The sequence below is a fragment of the Eretmochelys imbricata genome, chromosome 5 (assembly GCF_965152235.1).
Source record: "Eretmochelys imbricata isolate rEreImb1 chromosome 5, rEreImb1.hap1, whole genome shotgun sequence".
NCBI lineage: Eukaryota > Metazoa > Chordata > Testudines > Cheloniidae > Eretmochelys > Eretmochelys imbricata.
The window spans coordinates 56,489,019-56,515,118 of NC_135576.1; the positions used below are offsets into that span (position 1 = coordinate 56,489,019).

General features: G+C 43.0%; 1 protein-coding gene across 4 annotated transcripts in view; it reads right to left on the bottom strand.

Annotated features, from left to right (window-relative positions):
* The window catches only part of TMEM161B (transmembrane protein 161B), an 80,208-nt gene that overhangs the window by 31,806 nt on the left and 22,302 nt on the right, over positions 1 to 26,100 (bottom strand). For 3 of the 4 annotated variants that reach the window (XM_077817170.1, XM_077817171.1, XM_077817169.1), the window contains 4 exons: positions 24,938 to 25,041; positions 16,950 to 17,033; positions 6,607 to 6,704; positions 4,965 to 5,121 (listed from right to left, as the gene is read on the bottom strand). In XM_077817170.1, coding sequence (XP_077673296.1) covers positions 4,965 to 5,121; positions 6,607 to 6,704; positions 16,950 to 17,033; positions 24,938 to 25,041 — 443 coding nt within the window. The remainder of the gene's footprint in view (positions 1 to 4,964; positions 5,122 to 6,606; positions 6,705 to 16,949; positions 17,034 to 24,937; positions 25,042 to 26,100) is intronic. The other variant, XM_077817172.1, reaches the window with a different exon arrangement.

Below are 26,100 nucleotides of genomic sequence, written 5' to 3' on the forward strand. Positions count from 1 at the left end.
GCCATGCACATGCTAAGATCTTTTAAAAAGGAAGAGAAGCAGAGTACTGTATATAGTCTACTCCTCAACTGTAATGGTTGACTGCAGATGTACAATTTTAACAGTTGACATGAGAGCTCCATTTAATGGACTCCAGTCATATGCTGCTTTCTACATTACATTAGAATGTGTAGAGACTTATTGCATTCAAAAATATTTATTGTACATAATTTTCTTATGTATTAAAACAACAGTTCCTTAAAGTATGTATTGCAGTATGTTAAGATATGATCTATCACATGTTGATGTGTGCTATTAAAAAAACTAGATAAAGGGGGAAAGAATAGCTCAATTAAAAAAAATCTCAATACCATACTCACTACAAACCAAACCCCCTACAGTCAGCAGTTTTGTTTTACAATCTTCCTAAAGCACAGCTTGCTTGCATATAACAATGTGGCTTATAAGCAGAATATTATCAGCTTAGGAATCTGATATAGTAAGACAGCCATATATTAAATATTTTAAAACTTCATTTTTGTCTTGGAGTTTCATGCAACTGTGGTATAATTATTTCCACCAAATATTCTCTTTTGAAAGCTTGTCACAATATTTTAAAACATCTCACATGGTCAGAAAGGGACTAGAATTTGGCTCTCTTGCCTGGTTAGGTTACTTTTAATAGTTCAGCAGCATGGCACTGAGTTATTGCTGGCAATAATGTCTTCCAGAGTGATGGGGGTGCTTTTCACTGGGTCTGGATATCTGTGATCAGGAAAAAGCAAGAGCATTAGGAAATGTCGTATTTCCCTAAACTCTGATGGAGGGTCAGGTGGGATTCAGCGTGACAATGTCATGGGGAGGATAGTAAAATAATTATGACAACGACTTTATCCTGGCCAGGGAGATTTTTTTTTAAATGTGGATTTCATCAGGAATTAGACTCATAGCTTTAAAAAGGCTTTCAACAGGGTGGGTTTCTGGGGTCAATCTGGGGGTGAGATTATTTGGTTGACTCTGTTCAGGGTTCAACACAGGATGGTGATCACGCCCAACAGCCTTTGTACTCTGCCTCAGAGGTGTTTAGCTGTCCCTAAACCTCTAACTAGCAGAAGCTGGGACTGGACAGTGAGGGATGGATCACTCAAAATTGCTCTTTTCTGTTTATTCCCTCTGAAGCAATTGGCACTGGCCACTGTCAGAGTCAGGACAGTGGTTTAGATGGACCATTGGTCTAACCCAGAATGGCCGTTCTTATATGCTGGTGTCCAGCAGCATTCCTTCACTGACCACCATAGACAAGCCAAGAGGGTGGCAATGCTGTCAGATGCTGAGAGATATGGAAGTTTGTAGAAATGGAATTTAATTACAAGGCCTTTAAATCCTTGGTCCCTTTGTTTGTGAGTAAAGGAAAACAAGGCAGGAAAAGATTTAAATCTGCTAGAAATCTAGATTGAAATATCTAACCTTAGTGCCATTTGTTTTGCTTTTTATCACTTGGGCGGATTTAATGAAAGATAAAGACTGCATTCAATAATATGAAACAAAGAATGCTAAGTCAGTGGCTAACTACGCATTGAAAAACCATAATATTTTAAGAAGAACACAGTGTCTTCATGTATAACAAACTCAGCTAGATGACAAATGCTGGCCAATCCTGACACAGCTAGCTTCTGCTGGCTAGTCAGTGCAGCATGATCTGAAGGTGGACAGTTGAGGAGGTTGCGCAGCTCTGCTTTTTACATCCAACCTAAAAATCTAGGGATTCGCCTATTCTAGAGCTAGATCTGATAGACATACTATTTAGTATGAGAGCTGAGGTGGTAAGTTTAAGTTGGCCTAGTTGGGTAGTCCAACTATCCTAGCAGTGCAAATTCCCTGAGAGGATGTGTGTCAATCTTGATTTGGTTATGGCAAAGAGTATGATCAACACAGAAGGACCAATGATCTCCCCTGGGAAGTGGATGAAGACTAGGTGTCCATGCTGATATTAGATTTATCATCATCTGCAATTCCACTAACCCTGAAGTTATCAAATCACTTGCAGATCTTCATGGGACTGGAAGGTGCTTCCTACTACTGGCTTCACTCTTTCCTCTTAAAGAGAACCCAGAGGGTAATAGCTCTTCTGCCTCATGAGCTTTAATGTACAGGTCCTGGAAACTTTCTTCTATGCCACACCTCTTGTTCAGTGTTTGAGGTCTTTTAGGAAGCCTACAGAGGAAATTTGGACTAAGGGGCTTAATATGCTGATGATGCCTGCTCTTTGTTTCCATCTCATCCAATCTGGAGTGCAATTAGAGAACCTCTCTCAGTGCTTGGGTGAGTCTGGGGCAAGGAGGAAAAGTTGGCTGAGGCTCAATCCAGATAAACCTGAGAAATGTTGGGGTAAATATCCAACAGATACAGTAATGGCTGTGTCTGCACCTTTGAGACTGAAAATATGCATGTCCATCATCTGTTTCCCATAAATGCAACTTAGGGATTTTGTTGGCTTTACACTTGTTCATAGAGGGAATGGAAGTTGCAACCAGGTCTGTGTTTTATCACCTGCATCTGAACAGAAGGTTGCAACCATTTCTCTCAAATGCTATCATAATCCACACCTGTCACCTATGACTTCTGCAATATATATACACATGGGCTATTCCTTAAAACTATTTGGAAAATGAATCTAGTCCAGAATGCAGCCACCCAAATGTTCAGGGGTGTATCTTTGCCCAAGCACCTGAATTATTTTTACACTAACTACATTAGCTGCCTATTGGCTTCCACATAGAGTTTAAGGTGTTGATTTTGACTTAAGGCCCTAAATGGGGAAGGCAGAAAGGGATAGGTAGGCCATATAATACTTCCACAATTATGATCAGCAGAAAAGTATGAACTGGTACTCCCTTTGAAAGACTGGGAGCTTGTGATAGGACATTCTATGTGAAAGCTCCTCAAGTTTTGAAATCCACTCCCCCCTTCAACTTACAATAGCTCAAATATAGCCTATGGGGGTGCTGTAAAACCTGTGTTTTTGGTTGAGGTACTGAGAAGGATGAGGTCTATGGAGCAAAGAGGTTCTTGCAGAATTAGGGACATGATTAGTTTTGTTACCTTCACTGGAGAAGGGTTGGGTTACATGTGTAGTGACGTTATTTTCTATCATGGATTGTATTTTTTTTTAAATACTCTCAGGGCACCTACAGCCTGGGATAGGTATCTTCTGTAGACTTTAAACTGAATCAATATAACTGTTATTTATATTAATAAGATTTATATCCAAATCATTTATAACAATAAATAAAGACTACTTGATATACTAGCTACAGCATCATTTAAGTTGCATGAGGACTAGACACTAATTTCCAGTTACTTTCTAGTAAGACAGTACCATGCCTTGAACAAGGTCTCCCTTAGTGTGTGAAAGCCAGTGGAGAAATACGGTGTCTTTGAAGTGGACTGCTGCCAAACTTTCCATTCTTTCATAATGTGATTTAACCACCTGCACAAACGTACATTATTCTTCCTTACCTCTGCTCTCCCAGTTGAGGTAAGGTATGTACACAACTAGTTTCCCTCTTCTTCCTTCCCTAAAAACCAGGGAAATGGTTTCATACTTCTAGAGCACATGTTGCCAAGAAAGAAGCAAGGTAATTTTGCCTATTTTAAAACCTGCATGAATATGCATTAGACCTAAATTAGATAAGTCAAATATTGGTATTTTAGGGTACAACAAAATGAGATTACATCATTTTTACATTAGTTGAATCCCTGCTTTTCAAGTACCATGCTACCAAAGCCAAGTATGACAATCCAACTAGTAACTTACTGCAAACGTTTTCTGGATCTCACCTTTTTTCAGGCTATTTCAGGTACCTTATCAGTACAATCAAGGCATACATTCTATTAACAGATATAGATGAGCAGGACGTACAGATGCAAAAGTTGTGCTAGCTCATTAACTCAATATCAGGGCTCCAAAGTTTTACCTGATACCAAGGATGGGTCACAACAGGAACTCTCATGGGGTATCCATCTTTGGTATTAATTCTACCAGAGCAGCTTTCGATATTTGGCTAGTAGATGTTGGAACAGCAAGGAAGTCATTCAGTCTGCCTTCTAACTCACCTCTGGGGCTGCTCCCTTCACAATCAGGTTCTCACGTAAACCAGGTGTTTCATCACCTCATATCTCTAAAGTCAACTGTTACCTCTCCATTCCCTAAAAGTAGAAACTTGGTCATTTCTCATTGACTATTGCAACTACCTACCTCATGCATTCCTGTCTCCTACATATCCAGCTAAAGAGGCAGCTAACTGTTTGTTCTGATGTTATATGCCTCTGCATAGTTTTCACTATACTTCCACATTATGTTCAATTCTTTATCTTGGAGGTTCTGTCCAATACCACTCCCACTTAGTTCTCTGCTCTCATCTGTCTACACCCCTTCTCACTTCCTAATCTGTTACCTTTCAAATGACTCCGTGTCTCCTCCTATTCCTATTCTCAATGTCACATTCCCCTTCAGACCTGCCTCAGGCAACAATTAGTATATTTGTCTATATGGCAGCTGGACATTGTTCTGTACTGTACTTTACTGCTCATATTAACACAAAAGATTTCTGCTACCACCTTTTAATCCTTTTTGTACCTTTTCTCCTTGATTGTATAGTTCAGCAAAACAAAGTTAGTTCAGAAATACAACAACATTGTGAGGAGGCTGATATTGCAGACTTATAAATCAGTATTAACATTTCCCTTTTATAGAAAAAAATGAAGTAAAATTCACGCACTCAAACACAATCTGGTATTAAGATTAACAAACTATTGAACATAGAATACACAGCTAGACTGATAATGCCACTGACATCCAGGATCCTTTTCCAAATGTTAATTCTGCAATAAACAATCCATTGTTACCATCTGCAAATTACAGGGGGATACAAGTTATCATTTGAAAAATAAATAAAATGATTTAAGAACACAGCAAAGGATACATGGCAAAAGCCAAAACAAGCAGACACCAGACTATGCTGATATTCATTTCCTGTGAGGGCTTCATCAAACTGTAGTAGGCTTCAGTTACCAAGTACACCACTGTAGCTGCAACTGTGAAATCCACCAACCACTGATATTCAGGAAAATAATGCAATGCTGAAAAATAAAGGTTTTCAGGAACCAAAAGCTTAAGTAAACTTTTTTAAGGCAAGCAATGACAAAATGAAAGAGGACCACATGATTAAAAGAAAATATACTTAAAGTCCTTACAACTGCTGCTTCTTGATGTCCAGGCAGATCTAAGATATCCAAGTAGCAGCAGTGGCAAAACAGTGTTTTTGCTCTTCTGTACTTAATAATTTATCCAGGCCTTTTTCACTTCTGGACCGGATTATTGTAACACAAAGTACACAGGGCTAACACATGAATTCCATTCAGAGACCTCATCTAATGCACAAAGTTGAAGTATTATTTAGTATTCAGGTTTTATGCACTACTTGCTTAGTGATGCTTTATGAAAGGAGAGTCCTGCACTTAAATTCCAAAATATGAAATGATTTCCAATTTATTTCCAGCTGTAATTCAAGACAAAGCGCCAAATAGTTTGGGTTATACCTACATTAAATTTTAAATCTGAGTGCTTAACAATTTAACCTGTAATGTATGCTTAACATTTTGTGCGGAATTGCTCCCCCTAACTTCTAAAAAAAAAATCAAAAGATTTTTCTTCTTCAGGATTTTATAGTTTCTGCTGGCTTGCAAAATAATCTGAAATTATTTGGCTAGAAATCACTGGTATGCCATGCTTCCTGCATACTAGGTGGTTTGCATGGAGAAAACTTCTCTCCTGTGAACTTTAGCAACTGCATCAAAGTGAAGCGCCTAACTCTAAAATATAAAAAACACACACCAACCTTCCCTAACCCTTTCACACCTTACAACTTCAGAGACTAAATCAAAGGCTTCTGGCATTTTAATCACTGTAATGGCCAATTTAAGCTCAGTGGGGGTCCTCCTTCTCAACACAACATATGCCTATTAACAGCTATATGTCATGGTCCTGATATTTTAGGGACACAGCCTCCATCCCAGAAACGTAAGTTATTTTCATCTGCTTGTTTCTCTAGCATCTCCTTGTAGTTTCTAAATATTTTACTTTAGAATGTCATATCTGAGATGTTTAGGTTTCCGCACGACCACAGTGCCCATGTACTTCTAGTGGTTTTATCTGTAAAGTTTATTTTTCACATCCACCAATCATCTCTCTTCCTACAGTAGCATACAACTATATTTTGTCACGTTTTCAAGTACATTGTGTATGATCTGATCCTTTCCAGTGTCCTCTTACATTGCTAGAGAGGTCTGTTGTAGCAATATATATCTGTTATGCTGGATTCCTCTCAGCCATTCTTCTCTTTTATGCAGATATTGAGATATCAAGCAAGGAACGAGAGAAGAGTTTTACTTCTTGCTTTTCAGCTAATTTCCTTCCTTGTAATGAGTTGCATTTTTACATTCTCATTAGCCATAAAAATATTCCAGTATATATCACAAATTATATGTACTTGATAGAAAAGAACATATTGTAATCACAGAATATATCTGGGATAACATTCAACCAATTACAATAATTTATCTTACCTAAAGTGTCCACTTCAGTAACTGACTTTGTTTCCAGATGAAGATCAATATCCTTAGGAATGGTTAGGGGTTTATTTTCAATATGACCATTATATTTTCTGTAAAAGCCATGCACACAACTAATCAAAAATCTATTCACTATTAAAACATTACCTTGTTTTACATAGTAATCGCTTTAAAAGTTGTTATATGAACATTTTTCATATTTGAAGTTTTTATATATAAAAATGTAACTGGAGTTAAATTCTACACACCATTATAATAATTGAGATGAGCGTGTTTATTAGCTTTACCATGTCAAAGTTTGAAATACTATTCTGATTGTGTATGCACGTCTAAATTATCAAGCAATGCCAATCTGAGGCTTTGAAGCGGAGGCTCAGGCATCTCAGCTGGAGACTGACAGAAAGCAATGTTGAAGTCGTGCTGGGAGAATACCACCTGTCATCAGCTGGAGTTTGTAAGTTGCTGAGAAATATTTACTGGAATTAATGATCAGTTATCCAGCTTTGAAGATAACTGGTGTTGTTGGAAGAGAGGGTGGATCAGCAGCCCAGGACATAAGTGGTCTAGCTGAATAAGAAAAGAGGAAACATTTGGTTTCAACAGTCTATTAATATCTGAACAAATACATACAAACACTGACTGGGACCACAGCTCTCTGCAGTCTTGAAGCCTGAGAGCTTACATCTACACTGCAAAAAAAAAAAAAAAATAATAAAAAAACCTTGCAGCACCAAATCTCAGAGCCTGGGTCTACAGCACTAAAAACAGCAGCAGAGATGTTCCCGCTCAAGCCAGAGATCAGGCTCTGATATCCAGCAAGCAGGCTGGGCTTCAGAGCTTAAGTGGGAATGTCTGCACTGCTATTTTTAGCGCCATAACACAAGCTTGAGTCTGTAGACCCAGGTTCTGAGACTCGCTGCCCTAGGTTTTATTCCCCCCCACCACCCCAACATACACATACACTGCAATGTTTGGCAAGTACAATCCAGCTCATCAGATGACGTAGATCCCTGCCACACCAGTTCTCCTGTTAACTACCAAATAAAAACAAGTTTAAGACATTTTTCTACTCCTCTAAACAACTGTTCTACACTCAGTCATACCTGCTTATTTTAGTAAAACCTTACTCTGCTTATTATCCTTATAACTGCAGACACAGCATAGCTATATCAGTGTCATATTCTTTCCTGGCTTGTGTATCAGCAGCAAGATTAACTAACCTCCAATTGCAAGGCCAACCGTGTCCAAGTTTTGCCCTCATTCAAAATTCTGCCTACCTGTGAAACAGGTGCAAATGAGGACATAATGTGTCCTGTACAAACTGTATGCACAGGCCAGACTTTCAGATACCTGGTTGAGTTTGCAGATCAGGCTCTTTGAAAAGTAATTGGCAATGTGTAAATTTTATTAACTTAAAGTAAAAAATATTTTCTGTGTAGATCTACACTTAAAATCTAGGACAGTGGTCCCCAACCTTTCTGTGGGAATAGCTTATTGCTATTCCCAGAAGACTGTGGCAGGCACCGGACACCACGCCACCAAAATGCCACTGCCGAGCGCGGCCGCCAGAGAACCAGCCGCCAAAGTACTGCCAAGAAGCGGCAGCAGCAACAAACGCCGCTGCCAAAATGCTGCCGAGAAACGGCAATGCTTCTCGGCAGCATTTCGGCGGGCAGTTCTCCAGTGGCCGTGCTCGGTGGCAGCATGTCGGCGGTGCGGTGTCCTGCGGGCGCACAAAAGTGTCTCAGTGGACGCCATGGTGCCCACAGGCACCGTGTTGGGGACCACAGGTCTAGGAGAAAGGATCTGTGGGATGTAAACAGCCTCAACTGGGAGGCCAGTTGACTATGGGACAGAGCTACACAGGAGACGGATCCGAGAATACATTTTTTGTAAGGTGGAGGCTTCAGGGAAAGGAAAAGGAATTACTGTGTTAACCTCTTCCCTGGACTCCTACCAGCTGATGCCATTTCATCTTGTTCCTACACAGGAGGTCCCTAACTAGCTGCAACAGAAAGAAACAAAGGCAGAGGTGAAAGTAAGCCGGTACGGTCTGGTACAGCCAACCAGTAAGAGCCGGTACACAGCCAACCATACCAGCAGGACCACTGATGAGGGGGGCCAAAAGGCGCAGCTTCCCCAGGGCCCCGCAATTTAAAAGGACCCGGGGCTCCTGGCTGCCACTGCTGCTACCACTACCATGGAGCTCTGGCGATGATTTAAAGGGCCCAGGGCTCCCGGCCGCCACTACTGCAGCTGGAGCCCCTGGCCCTTTAAATCGCCGCCAGAGCCCTGGGATAGTGGTAGCAGTGGCCAGGAGCCACGGGGCTCCGGCAGTGATTTAAAGGGCCCGGAGCTCCAGCCCTTTAAATCACTGCTGGAGCCCTAGGGTAGCTCTGGCGGCAGCAGCCTGGAACCCCGGGTCCTTTAAATCACAGCCTGGCCACGCTGAAGGGCTGGCCTGGGGAGTCTGGCCCCAGCCCTGCCCCTTCTGCCTGAGACCTCACCCCTTCCAGTTGAGCCCCCACTCAGAACCCCAGCTGCCCTGCGTACTGATAAGTCCCTTAAGTTACTTTCACCCCTGAACAAAGGGTTGTCCAATACACTTTGCTGGTGAGGACATACTGGCCAAGAAAACTGTTTCCTTACCCCAGCAAGATTTAAAAAATTCCTCCTGCATCCTATTTCTTCAAGCTTTGTCTAGATTTTAAGCATAATTTCTGTAGTTTCCCTTACAACAAAAAGGACACACATGCATATATATACTGAATACTTCCACTTCTGTAGGGGCTTAGCTCCAAGTTTTAAAGATCATGCTCATCACAGAGTAAGAACTGAGGCTTTCAAATCATGCTAGCATAAGAGCATTTTGTTTTTTAAAGGGAGACAGTAGTTTGGGGGTAACATCTACTAAACACCGTAAGATCATCAAAACAGAAGAATTTGGAGACTCTGAAAAAAACTAAAAGGAGTAAGCGAGCTGTAGCTCACAAAAGCTTATGCTCAAATAAATTTGTTAGTCTCTAAGGTGCCCCAAGTACTCCTTTTCTTTTTGCGGATACAAACTAACACGGCTGCTACTCTGAAACCTGAAAAAACCTGTTACCTACCTTTCGTAACTATTGTTCTTCGAGATGTGTTTTTCATGTCCCTTTCAACAGGTGCGTGCGCGCACCACGTGCATGACTGTCGGAAGGTTTTTCCCTTAGTGGTACGCGTCGGGTGAGCTATGAAGTGTATGTAGGTCCCTGCCGACTTGTCGCCTGCTCAGTTCCTTCTTGCTGGAATACTCCAACAGAGGGGAGGTGGGCGGGATTTGGAATGGACCTGAGCAACACATCTCAAAGAACAATAGTTACGAGAGGTAGGTAACCGTTTTTTCTTCTGAGTGGTTGTTCATGTGCATTCCAATAGGTGAGTTCCAAGCAGTTTCCCTGGGGGAGGGGTCGGAGTTCACCTGCTTGCTGAGTGCAGGACTACCCTGCCAAAGGCTGCATCATCCCTCACTTGCTGGGTAATGGCGTAGTGTGACGTGAAGGTGTGGATGGTGTTGGTGCCTTGCATAAGTCCTGGATAGGGACCTGCGCCAGGAATGCTACGGAGGACGCCTGTGCTCTCGTGGAGTGCGCCGTAATTGAAGGGGCTGGAATTTTTGCCAGGTCATAGCAAGTCCTGATATAGAACGTGAGCAGGGGGTTGGACTAGATGACCTCCTGAGGTCCCTTCCAACCCTGATATTCTAATCTATGATCCATGATGAAATGTGCTGGGATGAGATGGGGGGGCCCCCCCTCATCCTTTCTGCGATTGCAATAAAGAGCTGTGGTGATTTATGAAATGGCTTCGTGAGCTCACTGTAGAATGCTACGGCACGCCTAACATCCAGGGAATAGAACATGCACTCCCTGCTACTGGCATGGGGTTTAGGGAAGAACACAGGTAAAAACAGGTCTTGGTTCACATGAAACTGGGAGACTACCTTTGGCAGAAACGCGGGGTGAGGGCACAGCTGCACTTTGTCTTTATAAAAGACTGAATAGGGTGGTTTGGAAGTCAGAGCTCTGAGCTCTGATACCCTTCTGGCCAAAGTTATGGCCACCAGAAAGGCCACCTTCCAGGAGAGATAGGACGGAGGGCAGGTTGCCATGGGCTCGAATGGGGCCCCCATGAGTGTGGACAGGACCAGGTTGAGGTCCCACTGGGGAACAGGCCGTCGTACCTAGGGATAAAGCCTGTCTAAGCCCCTAAGGAACCTGCCCACCATGGGATTACCGAACACTGACCCACCTGTTGCCCCTGGTTGAAAGGCCAAAAAGGCAGCAAGGTGTACCCTGAGAGATGATACTGCTAACCCCTGCTGCTTGAGGCATAACAGGTAGTCCAAAGTAAGCGAAGTTGGAGCTAGCTGTGGTTCGGTTCCCCTTTGCCAAAACCAAATGGAAAAACGCTTCCACTTTGACAGGTACGTGGCACGAGTGGAGGGTTTCCTACTTTCCAGAAGGACCTCTCTCACTGGGTCCAAACACTGAAGTTCAAGAGGGGTCAGCCATGGAGTTTCCACGCCATGAGGTGGAGGGACCCCAGACTGGGGTGTTGCAGACGGCCGTGATCCTGTGTGATTAGGGTCGGACATACAGGAAGTGCCACTAGTCTGTCAACTGAGAGGTTCAACAGCATTGTGAAGCAGTGCTGGTGGGGCCATGCTGGAGCTAGGATGATCTAGGAAGCACTATCTCAGCGAGTCTTGAGGAAGACTCTGTGTATGAGACGGAAGGGAGGGAATGCGTAAAGCAGGTGACTCGTCCATGAAAGACGTCCGCGATGGAGTCTACGCTGTGGTTCAGGAAGGAGCAGAACTACTGGCACTCCCTGTTGCTCCACTTCGCAAACAGGTCTATGTGGGGAGAGCCCCACTTCTGGAAAATCAAGTGTGCAATGTCTGGCCAGAGGACCCATTCGTGGCTGTGAAACGAGCGGCTGAAGCTCCTTTTGCATTCCTAGTGTGACACCTCTAGGTGCATCGACTGGGTGATGCAAAAATCCCACAGTTCAAGGGCTTCCTGGCACAGAGGAGAGGAGCGAGCATCACCCTATTTATATAGAATATTGCTGCAGTGTTGTCCATCAGCACCGACACAATTGTGCCCTGCAGGCAGGCCTGGAATGCTTGGCATGCCAGATGAACCGCCCTTAGCTCCCTTACATTGATATGCAGTTCTGTGTGGGACCATAGGCTTGGGTTCTGAGACTGCCCAGGCGTGCTCCCCAACTGACTTCCGAGGCATTTATGATGTAGGATGGGGTTTGGCAAAGGGTACTCCCGCACAAACAACTTGTGGTTGTGGCCACCAGTGGTGAGACTTGAGGATGCAATGGGGGAGAGTAACTATCATGTCCAGCGGGTCCCTGCCCAGACTGTGCACCCATGCCAACCATGACTGGCGGGGCCAAAAGCGTAACCTGGTATGCTGGACCACATATGTGCAGGCTGCCATATGTCCCAATAGTTTCATGCAATTTCTGGCTGTGGTTGTGGGAAATGGGTGAAGGTTCTCAATAATGTCAGTGAGTGCTTGGAAGCGCAGCTCCAGCAGGAATGCTCTGGCCTGGGTGGAGTCCAAGAGAGCCCCTATGAATTCTATTCTCTGCGTCGGGGCCCGCGTGGATTTGGGCATGTTCAGTATGAGACCCAGCCTGTGGAATGTGGCCCAGCCCAAGGACATATGCTCTGCAGCCCATGCTTGGGACTCGGCCTTGATGAGCCAGTTGGCTAGGTATCGGAATACTCACACCTGACGTTTGCGGAGGAAGGCTGCCATGACTGCCATACACTTGGTGACTACCCCTGAGGAACCTCCTCTATTGCCCCTAGAGCGAGGAGCGATTGCACCTCCTGCAAGAGGAGTTGCTTGTGAGCATGGTCTCTGACGGAGGGTGGGAGGGAACAGAATTGGATAGAATATCCCACCCCGACCGTGCTGAAGACCCAACAATCTGACATGATCTGGGACCAAGTACGGTAGAAGCAGAAGAGTTGATTCACAAAGGGAGGGGGTAAGGATCCGAGACAGAAACTGATGCGCTGTCTGCGGGTGCATCTTCAAAAGTTTGGCTTTGGGCCCGGGGGCTGTTTGACCAAATCCTGGTCTTGGCCCGAGGAGGACTGTGGCGGGCACCTCCTATTATTTCTGCCCCATCTCCTTGACAAGTCTCATCTAGGAGGCCCAGAGTAGAAGCAGGATGGGGGCTGAGGCTTAAAAGGCTTTCTTGGGGGATCCACACCCTTGCACCTCAAAGACTCCAAAGTCGCCTGCGAGTCCTTAAGGCTGTGCAGGCAAGAGTCCATATTTTGGGCGAACAGGCCCACACAGTCAAAGGGGAGGTCCTGTATTGTGTTCTGGACCTCAGGGGTATCCCCGAGACCTAGAGCCATGCACTGCACCTCATTGTGATGGCGGTGGCCAGGGTGGATGACGCCGAATCCGCTGTGTCTAATAGGACCTGGAGGGAGGTTCTGGAGACGACCCTGCTCTCCTCGCAGAGCATGCTAAACTCCTTGCACGAGTCAGCCGGGAGTAACTCCTGGAACTTTGCCAACAATCTCCAAGAGTTGAAAGCATACCGCTTGAGTACCACCTACTAGTTGGCCACTCGAAGCTGGAGGCCCCCAGTCAAATAGACATTCCGGCTGAAAAGATCCAGCTTCTTAGCGTCCCGTGACTTAGGTGCGGGACCCAGCTGTCCTTGCCGCTCTCTGTGGTTGGCCACATCAACCACCAGAGTCCCCGGTTGAGACAGAAGACTTGGTGTCTGACTCAGACCAGTAGTCTGTGCCCCACCATGGGGAGGGGCGGAGGCGGACGGTGCCAGGGAGCAGTACCAGGGAGATGGTGAGCAGCACCGTAACATCATAGGCTTGCCACGATGACGAACCAGAGGCGGTGCTGCCATTGGTGCCACAAAGGGTGCTGGAGCCACATGCGGTGCCAGGCTAGACGCTGTAGCTGGTGCCGCTGACGGTGCCTGGGCTTGTGGTGCCGGGCTCCGTGCCATCATGGCAATGAGGTCTCATGCTGCCTAGCAGATGTCCAGCATGGAGGGAAGGTCGAGCTCTTCCTCCAAATCCTCCCAAGACAGGGAGTCAATCAGCACCAGACTCGACAGGCCTCCCATGGGGGCCAGAGTCAACAGTGCAGGGTCTTGAGGCCCAGACCGTGGGTGTCCCGCCAGGGGACACACCCCGCTGGAGTCCCCTTGCAGCTTTTTGACAGGGGAACAACCCCTGTCTGTGTTCTTTTTCTTATGCAACACTGGGGACTGCAAATGGTGCCGCTTGGTGGCGCTGGCCTTACGGGTTGGGAAACGGCACTGGTGCTCCTTGGAGGAGTCCTTCCTTGGTGCCGGGACATCATGCACCGAGGCTGGGGCGCTGCGCACCGATGATGCTGGTGCCGCTTCCGGTGCCAGCTGCAGGCAGAGGGCCGACTCCATCAGGAGGAGCTTCAAACGATAGTCCACTCTCTTAGTCCAGGTCTGAAGCTCCCGCAAATTGGGCACTTATCTGCCTGATGGCCCTCTCCTAAACAATTGAAACAGGCAGCGTGTGGATCACCTGTGGGTATAGGTTTCACACACGTCTCGCACACCTTAAACCCGAGACCGGGGCATGCCCCGGTGCCTGGGGAAACTAGGCCAGGGGTGGGGGGGAAGAAGCCCCCCGAAGTAAGTCCAACTAATATATAATGAACAACTATACACACAACTAAGAAAAGTGAACCACTAGGTAGGCACTTGAGAATGCAAGAGACTGAGCTGCTCTAACGACTGTCACTGGCAGTAAGAAGGAATTGAGCAGGTAGTGGGTCAGCAGGGATGTATTTACACTGCCATAAAGGCGCCACTCCAGGAGTCCACAGCTGATCCGACGAATACCGCGAGGGGAAAAGCCTTCTGACGATCGTGCATGCGGCGTGTGTACACACCTATTGGAATGCACATGAGCAATCAATCGAAGAAGAAGATTAGGTTTCTAAAAAAAACCCATTAAACATCAGAATGAAGCAAAAAAACAATTAACACATTATAGAAAGGTATAAGCACCGAAGACGACTTTTTTTAAAAGTGTAATAAAAAGGGAAACCTTTCACTATGCTATACATTACAAAACAATATTGAATTCAACAGATTTCACTTGAACAGGAAAAATAATGCCTTCGAAAATATTTTCTATTCATGTCTCTTCAATTATTCCTATGCTTTTTGGGGTTTCTCAAGTGGAAAGAGCCAGTTAGCTCTATATTCACTATACTCAAGTATTTTATTATAGAATAAGTTATTCAGAAACAGAAGAACTTTACAGCAATACTTATAGATCATAATCTAGTGCATCAGATACTAAATTGCAGCATAGGCTAAAACAGACCAGTCAGTTAAAAGTTTGACCTAAATCTGTTTTCAAGGAACACTTCCTCAAGACAGGAAGTCCTGAACCCCTCCTTCCTGTCCTACTTTTAAACATCTTCCTGAATTTGCCCTACTATATTTGAAATGTGCAGTTGCTACATTTTGCAACATTCTGGGGTTCTCTGGAGCAGAGTCCTTAACTTCAAGGGACACTGGAAAGGCCCAGAAGATTTAGCTTCCTTTCAGTTCGTCACCACCAGTTCCACATTTCACTTATTCAAATAAGGCAGCGCCCTCTGGCATGAAGAACACGTAAGCACTTAAGCAGTCTAGCAACCATATTCATATAAATTCAACGGCACTACCCCTTCCTACCCTTAAGCTGTGGTGGGGGGGGGGGGTGTGGGTGTGGGTGTGGGTGTTCTTAAAACAAAAAAGGAACTATAGCACCTCTGAAGAAATGATTGGTATATTCCATTTCAAAAAAGACTTAACTTTGAATTAAAGGTTGCTAAATTACATTTCTCACCAACAAACCATAAAAAGCAAAGAAAGAAGCACTAAAGCCATTGAATACCCCTTCTACACTACTACTGTCAGCTTCTCTTAAGTTCCGCCACCCACAGCTCACATCACTCCCTTCATCCTAGAGAAAACATGCAGCCACATTTATTGGTTATATATTCATATGTTCTGATGATTATTATAAGGTTGGTGTGACTTTCATAAGTTATACAGTATGTCAATTTTATTAGTGTAAATACGATAGACACTGTCAAATTTCAAATGGTGACTGCAAGATATTTTTTCCATGTTTCAAGAAAGTTTTGTGACTAGGTGAACTATATTACTGATTGCTACTAAATTTAGTAGCAATTTTTATATAGAAAATAAAACAAGCTTGTAGCATATGCACATACTGGTGTATTATATTTCCTGTCAGAGCTGAAACTGCATGACGACTTCTAAATGAGAGTGTAAATATGCAGGCTGTGGAAGGTCTTCAGGTTGAGAAAGACTACTGATGATTGGACACTAGATGGGTATTGAGTCACTTAGCTGCTTCTTGTCTTGCTTTTTATGGTTTGCATTGGTGGGATATACAGTTCAGCAATATTAACTCAAACCTTGAAAGTTTTGGTGTAAGAATTTTTCAGATTACTAGTAAGTCTGAATCAATGATTGATAGCTATTCATATGAATACTTATCAATATTGATATATTACTAGTTTATACCTTTAGTTATTTTTGCTCTAATTTGTTGAAATAAAATCAAGAAATGAGAGAAGGGCTTATTGATGACAGAAGTTTAAACATTAGAGCTGTAAAAGTTGGAGGAAATATTGCATAAATTGTTAATCTTTATTTTCAAACTTCTGCGTGAACAGATTGTCAAGCTGAATGTCAACACAAGTCAGAAGGTTAAGCTAAGCAATAAAACAGACAGACTGCTTTCACATCTGGTGAATAGATCAGAGATGTAGTTTGTGAATGATAAGATAATAGCTCTGGTAACGAAACATTAAAACGAGTTTCCTTTTAGTTACTAGAGAATATCTGAAACTCCAAATTCAATGCATATTTGCAGCAAAGTAAATGGTATGCTGAAATGCAACAACAAATTTGAGACGGATACTATGAGGAAAGGCTGTGTTGACAGAATTCTTTTTAAAAAAGAATTCACATTTGAGCTTTTTTTAAACTAAAGACTGAACCAAACACTTTCAAAGCTCATTAAAAATACATTTCAAGTAGGTTAAAAACAGAAGTAGAAGGCAAATGGCAGCACACCTTGCACTCAAGCAGTGCCCTACACATTATATTACAAAATTATATCCTGGCATTGAAAAGAATGTCTTGGCAAAAATCCGGTGGGAAATAAGTCATTGCATGTAGTGTGTTAAAGTGCTTAAGATTAGTAAATAAAAATTTACCTATCTTTTTTGCTTTTCCCCCTTTGTTGCTTCCCTGCAAGAATTCGTAATTCTTCTTCAGTGGGATGTTGATACCATCGTAAACTAAAAGAGAAATTTTAAGTTAAAAAACAAAACAAAAAAGAGCAATTAAACTCTCATATTTAAGTGAGAGTTAGAAGTTACATATTAAAGCATCTGCTACTTGCTGCTTCTCAAGCAAATACTTTATCTCTGTGTTTGGGAGCGGGGGAGTGGCAGGAAACTGAACCCTGAAACGTTTACAGCTAAGCCTTCATTTCTTTTTGAGGTGAACAGAAAAAACTTTCCAAACACACACAAGTACTTATGTTGCTCAGATCCTAAATTCGTAAGAGAATGCATTGACAGTCTTAAATTTTACAAGAAAAGCTCCCTTACACATTAAAACACTGAACTGGTTTAAATTGACATTACAAATACAGCAATTAAGGCCTCGTCTAAATGGAAGAAATTGGAATAGCTATGACAGTCATTACTCTGGAATAACTCCCCTATGTGGACACTATTTTGAAAATGATTACTCCTCTCAGAAAATGAGTAATTATTCCAGAATGAAGTCACTTTTACTCCAGACTAAATTGTCTACATGTGGGAGTTACTCTGGAAGAGCTATTGCAGAAAGTATGGAGAAGATGGAACTGGCCAACTCCTCAGGTGGCCCTATCTTCTATGCCAGATAGGATGTAACTGACTATAACCCTAGGTCCTTCAGTTCCAAAAACAAGAGAGTTTACACAAGAGTTCCTTCTCAGTCAGGTGGTGAGCTGATACATCAGTCACATTTTCATTCTGAAATGTTGAGGCTGGTAGGTAGGAGAGCCTAGGTATTAAAGAAAACACCACAATGGGAAAATATATCTGCACTTACCTTAAAGTTTCTTTTCTTAAAGTAATAAGGTCCACAGATCTGTTACAACAGGTATTTCAGCCTGCTTGTAATTAGGGGCCAGAATCAGATTGGTTGGTCACTGACAGCAAGGGAATGGCCTGCCCCCTGAAGTTCCCCTTAGTTGAGGCAACTTCCAGTCAGAATAATTTAAGTCTACTTTCCTAAATTACGGATTGTGTTAAAAATACGAGGTAAAGACAACAATTTCTCCTACTGCTGGGCATGGGAAATTCCCCGAATGAAAACAATGCCATATCACTGCATGTCAATTTCCATCTCTATTCTGGATGATGCAATTTGTCTACAGAGCAGGCCGGATCTGTGGACCTCATTACTTGAAGAAAAAAAAAAAAAAAGAAAAAAAATATGGACAATTTTTCCTATTCTTTATTGTGCTCAGGTCTGCAGATCCATTACAATGGGATTTTCATAGCTATGTGCCTCTAGGGTGGGAAGCAGTATGGACATCTAAAACGAAGTATATTATATATACTCTATCTTTCCTGGGGCACTACAGTATTGACTTCTGCCAAAAAAAATGGCCACGGTTAAAATACTGGATTAACCAATATATAAAATATGGATGAACGAATATACCAGTGCTCATGCAGCTGCCTAGCAAATCTCAATACAAGAAACATGACTTCTCTTCCTTAAGACTGTCAGTGCTCCTAAGGACTGGACTTTACTGCTTGACAGAAGGAAGAATATTTCTTGAATTTACTTTGGGAATGAATACTATGACAATAAATTGCAGTGTTGTTGTAGCCGTGTTGTTCCCAGGATATTAGAGAAATGAAGTAGGTAAGGTAATATCTTTTATTTGATGAAAGAGACAAGCTTTCATACTACACAGAACTCTTCTTCAGGTCTGTGAAAGGTACTCATTGTCACAACTAAATACAAGGTGGAACAGATTGTTTAGCATAAGGAGCTAATGTTGTAGAGGACCATTCAAGATGAAATGGGCAGTTAACACTCGTGCAATCATAGGAAAAAGGAAGGTTAGTAAGTTCTAGATTGTTGTATTGAACCATAAATCCAGTGAGTCTATTGAGTTCATGATTTTTGGTATCTAGCAGTTATTAATTTAAGTTCCCAGGCTCATCTTTTGAAGGTGTTGTTCAGGTTTCCTTTGAGGATGAAAACTGAGAAGTCAGATAAAAAGTGTGATCATTTTGTGAAAAGTATTCACCCACAGGTGATAAGGTTTTTTTTGTTTTGTTTTTGTCTTTTATCATTTTTCTGTAGGAGTTAATTCAAGAGTGTAGTGACTGTCTGGTTTCACCCATATAGTTGTTATTGGGGCATTTAGTGCACTGGATGGACATACACCCCACAACTCAAAGCGGCACCAGACTCTGTCATAACAGACCCAAAAGCTGCGCACACATCTCCACTGTGACAATTATCAATACCCTCCACTACACACCTCTCAAGATCCATGTGTCCTATACATGCCTATCACAGCAGGGCTTCACAACTATATGTTGCCCTTGGAATTCCACATGGGATTTTTATGACAGTAATTAACGAAGAAAACTGCGAAAATCAATTCCTGTTCAAATATTAATATACTTGTAGATCTAATTTATTTAAGCACACAGTTAAGCTTAACTATCTTTTAGTCAGAAAGGTTTTTCTGATATTAACCTAAAGCACACTTGCTGCAAGCTAAGCCAAATCACTTCTTGTCCTGCCCGCAGACATGGAGAACAACTGACCACCATTCTCTTTATGACGACCTTTCACATATTTGAAGACTTACGTCCTGTCCCCCACCCCCCAAAATATTTTCTTCTCTAGACTACATGTATCCAACTTTTTTCAACCTTTCCTCACAGATCAGGTTCTCTAAACCTCTTATTTTTGTTGCTCTCCTCTGGACTCTCTCCAATTTTTCCATTTCTTTCTTTTGGTTTGGTACCCAATACTGAACACACACACACACACCCCATTTGAGGCCTCCCAGCATTCAAGAGAGAGGAATGGTTATCTCCCAGTTAATATACCGCAGGAATGACATTTGCTTTATTTGCAACAGCATCATATTGAGGACTCATTCTCTTTGTGATCCACTATAAATGCCCAGATCCTTTTCTGCAGTACTACTGCCTAGCCAACTATTGCCCATTTTGTACTTGTGCATCTGATTTTTCCTTCCTAAGTGCAGTACTTTACACTTATCACTAATTTCATCACATCCCTTTCAGACCAACTCTCCAACTTATCAAGATTATTTTGTATTCTAATCCTGTCCTTCAAGGTGCTTGTAACCCATCCCAGCTTCATGCCATTCACAAATTTAATAAGTGTATTCTCCACTGTGCACTTCAAGTCATTAATGTTAGCAACAAGAAGAAAGTCAAAGAAAGTGTGGGCCCCTTACTGAATGAGGGAGGCAACCTAGTAACAGAGGATGTGGACAAAGCTAATTTACTCAATGCTTTTTTTGTCTCTGTCTTCACGAACAAGGTCAGCTCCCAGACTGCTGCACTGAGCAGCAAAGCATGGGGAGAAGGTGATCAGCCCTCTGTGGAGAAAGAAGTGGTTCAGGACCATTTAGAAAAACTGGACGAGAACAAGTCCATGGGGCCGGATGCACTGCACCCAAGAGTGCTAAAGGAGTTGGCGGATGTGATTGAAGAGCCATTGGCCATTATCTTTGAAAACTCATGGCGATCGGGGGAGGTCCCGGATGACTGGAAAAAGGCTAATGTAGTGCCCATCTTTAAAAAAAGGGAAGAAGGAGGATCTTGGGAACTACAGACCAGTCAGCCTCTGAAACCTGGAAAAATCATGGAGCAGGTCCTCAAGGAATCAATTCTGAAGCACATAGAGGAGAGGAAAGTGATCAGGAACAGTCAGCATGGATTCACCAAGGGCAAGTCATGCCTGACTAATCTAATTGCCTTCTATGACGAGATAACTGGCTCTGTGGAGGAGGGGAAAGCAGTGGACATGTTATTCCTTGACTTTAGCAAAGCTTTTGACACGGTCTCCCACAGTATTCTTGCCAGTAAGTTAAAGAAGTATGGACTACATGAATGGACTATAAGGTGGATAGAAAGTTGGCTAGACTGTCGAGCTCCAAGTCTAGTTGGCAGCTGGTATCAAGCGGAGTGCTCCAAGGGTCGGACCTCGGGCCAGTTTTGTTCAATATCTTCATTAATGATCTGGAGGATGGTGTGGATTGAACCCTCAGCAAGTTTGCAGATGACACTGAATTAGGAGGAGAAGTAGATACGCTGGAGGGTAGGGATAGGATACAGAGGGCTGTAGACAAATTAGAAGATTGGGCCAAAAGAAATCTGATGAGGTTCAACAAGGACAAGTACAGAGTCCTGCACTTAGGACGGAAGAATCCCATGCACCGCTACAGACTAGGGACCGAATGGCTAGGCAGCAGTTCTGCAGAAAAGGACCTAGGGGTTACAGTGGATGAGAAGCTGGATATGAGTCAACAGTGTGCCCTTGTTGCCAAGAAGGACAATGGCATTTTGGGATGTATAAGTAGGGGCATTGCCAGCAGATCGAGGGACGTGATTGTTCCCCTCTATTCAACATTGGTGAGGCCTTATCTGGAGTACTGTGTCCAGTTTTGGGCCTCACACTACAAGAAGGATGTGGAAAAACTGGAAAAAGTCCAGCGGAGGGCAACAAAAACGATTAGGGGACTGGAACACAACTTATGAGGAGAGGCTGAGGGAACTGGGATTGTTTAGTCTACAGAAGAGAAGAATGAGGGGGGATTTGATAGCTGCTTTCAACTACCTGAAAGGGGGTTCCAAAGAGGATGGATCTAGACTGCTCTCAGTGGTAGCAGATGACAGAACAAGGAGTTATGGTCTCAAGCTGCAGTGGGGGAGGTTTAGGCTGGATATTAAGAAAAACTATTTCAGTAGGAGGGTGGTGAAGCACTGGAATGCATTACCTAGGGAGGTGGTGGAATCTCCTTCCTTAGAAGTTTTTAAGGTCAGGCTTGACAAAGCCCTGGCTGGGGTGATTTAGTTGGGGATCGGTCCTGCTTTGAGCAGGGGGTTGGACTAGATGACCTCCTGAGGTCCCTTCCAACCCTGATATTCTATGATTAATAAAAATACTGAATAGTACCAGACAAAGGGCAGTTTTCTGTGGGACCCCCACTAAAAGTGTCCTCCCAGTTTGAAATGAATCACTGACAACTATTCTGTGAGAATGGTTTTTCAACAGTTGTACATCCATCTTATAGCAATTTCATCTAGACCACATTTCCCTAGTTTGCTTATGGGAACGTCATGTGCGACTGCATCAAAAGCCTTCCTAAAATCAACATATATCATATCTACAGCTTCCCCCTTATCCAATAGGCCAGTAACCCTGTGAAAGAAGAAAACTAGGTTGTTTTGGCTTGATTTGTTCTTGACAAATCCATGTGGTCTAGTAATTATCACTCAATTATCTTCTAGGTACTTACTAATTGATTTTTTAATAATTTGTTCTGGTATCTTTATGGGTATCTGGTTGACTGGTCTATAATTTACAAGGTCCTCCTCTTTCCCCTTTTTAAAGATAAGTACTATGTTTGCCCTTCTCCAATCCTCTGGGACCTCACCCATCTTTCATGAGCTCTTAAAAATCATCACTAATGATTCTTAGATTGCTTATTGTCCTTAAGTACTCTAGGGTGAATTTTGTCAAGTGCTGCTGATCTGAATACATTAATTTATTTAAATATTCTTTAACATGTTCCTTCCCTAATTTGGCCTATGTTCCTTCCCCTTGGTTAATATTAATTGTGTTAAGCATCTGGTCACAGTTAACCTTTTCAGTGAAGACTGACTCAAAATAGGCATTTAACACTTCAACCTTCTTTGCATCATCCGTTATTAGTCTCTTTTCCCATTAATTAATGGACCTAGACCATCCTTTGCCTTTCCCTTATCTCTAATGTATTTATAGAGCATCTTCTTATTTCCATTTATATCCCTTACTAGTTGAACTCTTTGTCCCTTAGCCTTTCTGATTTTGTCCCTACATGATATAGCTATTCTTTTATTCTCATCCTTACCAATTTGTCCTTGTTGCCACTTCTTGATTTTCTGGTCATGAAAGAGCTACAGATACAGCTATATTGGTCTCTTACTGTTCTTCCTGTCTTTTCTCTGCATTGGTATAGTTTGCTATTGTGCCTTTAATACTGTCTCTCAGAAACTGTCATCTCTCCTGAACTCCCTTCCTCCTTAGGTTTCCTTCCTATGGGACCCATGTCAAAGTCTGCTTTTCTGAAGTCCACTGTCCTTATTCTGCTGCTCTCACTCCTTCCTTTATTTAGAATCATGAACTATCATTTTGACATCACTTTCACCCAAGTAGCCTTCCACCCTCAGATTCTCAACCAATTCCTCCCCATTAGTCAGAATCGTCTCATAAAGCTGACCTCCTGTTATTTTTCCCCACCTTCTTAAATAAAATGTCCCAAACACATTCCAAGTTCTTTTTGGACTGTGTGTTTTGCACATTACTTTCCAACTGATGTGTGTGTATTTAAAGATCCCCCATTACTACCAGGTCTTGTGTTTTGGACACTTATTTGTTCTAGAAACTCCCCCACCCTTCTCCTCCTGTGTTTGTATTTTGTTTTTTAAGGGAACATAGGAAAGGGAAGAAAAGAATGCCATTTGAACATCTTAAAACTCAAAAAACTCAACACACACCTGTTAGAGATAAATGGTGTTGGCAATTCCTTTTTCAAGTGAAGATGAAAGAGTTCATTAATTATTTTTAGAGCACTCAAACCTGTGCTTCTCTGATGCTTAATATGCTGCAGATAATGCCCAGCAATGAGAGACCTTGCACAGACAAAAGTTTAGCAGTTCCATTTAAATTTAGGTTATCATTCCCCTCTCTTCCTTGAAACTCAACAGCTCCCAATATGCATACAAGCTAAACAGGCCATTCTCAAATATCAATATATAAATATGTACACTTTGGGACCTCCAGTTATTTTTCAAGGACAGGAGTTGGCACCATCTTATACTCAAACAACTCCTAACCTAATCAATTCCCACAACCCCACCTTGTAACAGGATGGAAATGGGTTTCTTTTTAAAGGGGAGGTAACCCTAAACTGCAAAGAAAATGGTAGTGGAAAATCATGTAGAAATACTGGTAAGATGCCTGGAGAATGTACACATAATCCAAGTGTACTTCTTCAGAAATCATTGAAAAAAAGTGATGATTTGGGACTTTACTAATAACTTAGAAGGTTATTGTTAAAATCTGGAAAATGCCCTCTATGAGAAACAATATAGCATTTTCTAATGATGTAGAGTTTCTTTGGAAGAATAAACCAACTACAGTTTTCTAAAATGTAAGAAAGATTTATATTCACAGTAGCTGCTGTTTTTAGTTAGTTATGGAAAATCATTCTGGGAATGCTCCCTTTGCAACACATTATGTCTGTTTGATCTATTGTTGTGAGGGAGCAGTATATTGAAATTTACACAAATCTTGCCCTATGAAGTAGTCAGAAAATAGGATTTTCGGTAAAATTTCTAAATACTGCTTATATGCAAGGTAAAACAAGAGTGGAACCACTAGGTACACAGAGTCATTGCAGAGAAAAGTTGATCACTATGGGAGAGCAAGAACTAAGCTGTATCTTAATATTAGAAAGTGCTGTACAGCTCATCTCTCTTAAAAAAGAAAAAAATGTCAGCCAACCAACAGCATGCTTAACTATATAACAACCGTAACTGTATAATAACCTTAACACTGAATGCGTCCGATGAAGTGAGCTGTAGCTCACGAAAGCTTATGCTCAAATAAATTTGTTAATCTCTAAGGTGCCACAAGTACTCCTTTTCTTTTTGCGAACCTTAACATAGTTCCTTTACAATGAGAATTTCATTATATTTTTAGTCTGATGTCACAATATTATAATTTTCTACATATGGTGCAAACGATGCAAGTAGTTGCATTCTGCTGGAAATGGTTGAAACCTTTCCTGATTAGTTTAATTTTCCGATTTCTAGACTCTATACCAAGTGTCACCACATCCATATATACTGTAGCAATTCATTGTTTCTTATCTTACCTGCCACTACAGAGAAGCCAACGAGCTAGAGAATAGTGAGGTATGATCTTCTGTATGACACTAGCCATCACCATGGTAACCACGAGCTGTACACCTATCACACCCTGTGGAGGAATAAGTTAAGTCAGTATATGTAAAAACCCTAAAGTACAGACCTTTTATATTTTAAAAGCAACCTTTCATAAGAAGTCTAATGAAGGTTTGTTTTTGTTGTTGTTTTTTAAACGAGAGGCTTACTACATCAGTTTTATTAAATGATCTGAGACTTGCTACATTCAATCCTAGACCTGTTCTAAAAAAGGCACTGTTAGGCCATGGGACCAGTAATAAGTGTCCTGTCTGACAGCTCATGAGTCCTTAGCAGTGGCGGACTTAGGGTTAGCGGGCCCTGTGCGCAGCTTCATTTTCATACACACCCCTCCCCCACTCGGGATCCAGCCAAGCAAAGGAACACTCTCTCTTATCTCCCCCACCCCCCGTTTTTCATTTTTTTTTCTTCATCCTCCTCCTATATTATAAATAATAGGAAGTAAATGACAGTACAGTGAGGTACCTTGATTGGGGCAGAATCTTGGAGGAAGTTTGGGTGTGGGGTGTGGGCTCTGGGCTGGGGTGCAGAAGGGGTCATGGGATGGCACTTACCTTGGGTGGCACAGCTCCCAAAGCAATCGGCACACCCCTCGGGGGGTGGGGGGGGGTGGATCTCTGCAAGCCACTGCCCGCAGGCACCAGTCACACAGCTCCCATTGGCTGCAGCTCCCAGCAAATGGGAGTTGCGGAGTCAGTGCTCAGGGAGGGGGCAACACACAGACACAACCCCCCCCCAGGGACTGCAGGGACATGCCGGCCGCTTCCACAAGCGGTGTGGAGGAAGGGAGGCAACGCAGGCAGGGAGCTGCCTTAGTCCTGCTGCTGGCACATCTCTGCACGCCCCTTCGGGTGTGGCGGGCAGGGCAGCGGGTCTCATGCACTGCCTGGGGTGGGGGCAGCACGTGGAGCCACCTCCCCCCACCCAGCCAGGGGCATGCAGAGATGTGCCAGCAGCCGTCGGCTTCCGGGAGCAGCGTGGGGCCACTGGCCACGGTATGCAAGCAGCTTGCCTGCCTGAGCCCTGCTGCAGGGACTCAAGGGCAAGTTGTCAGATGAGATTTGTCCTGCATTTT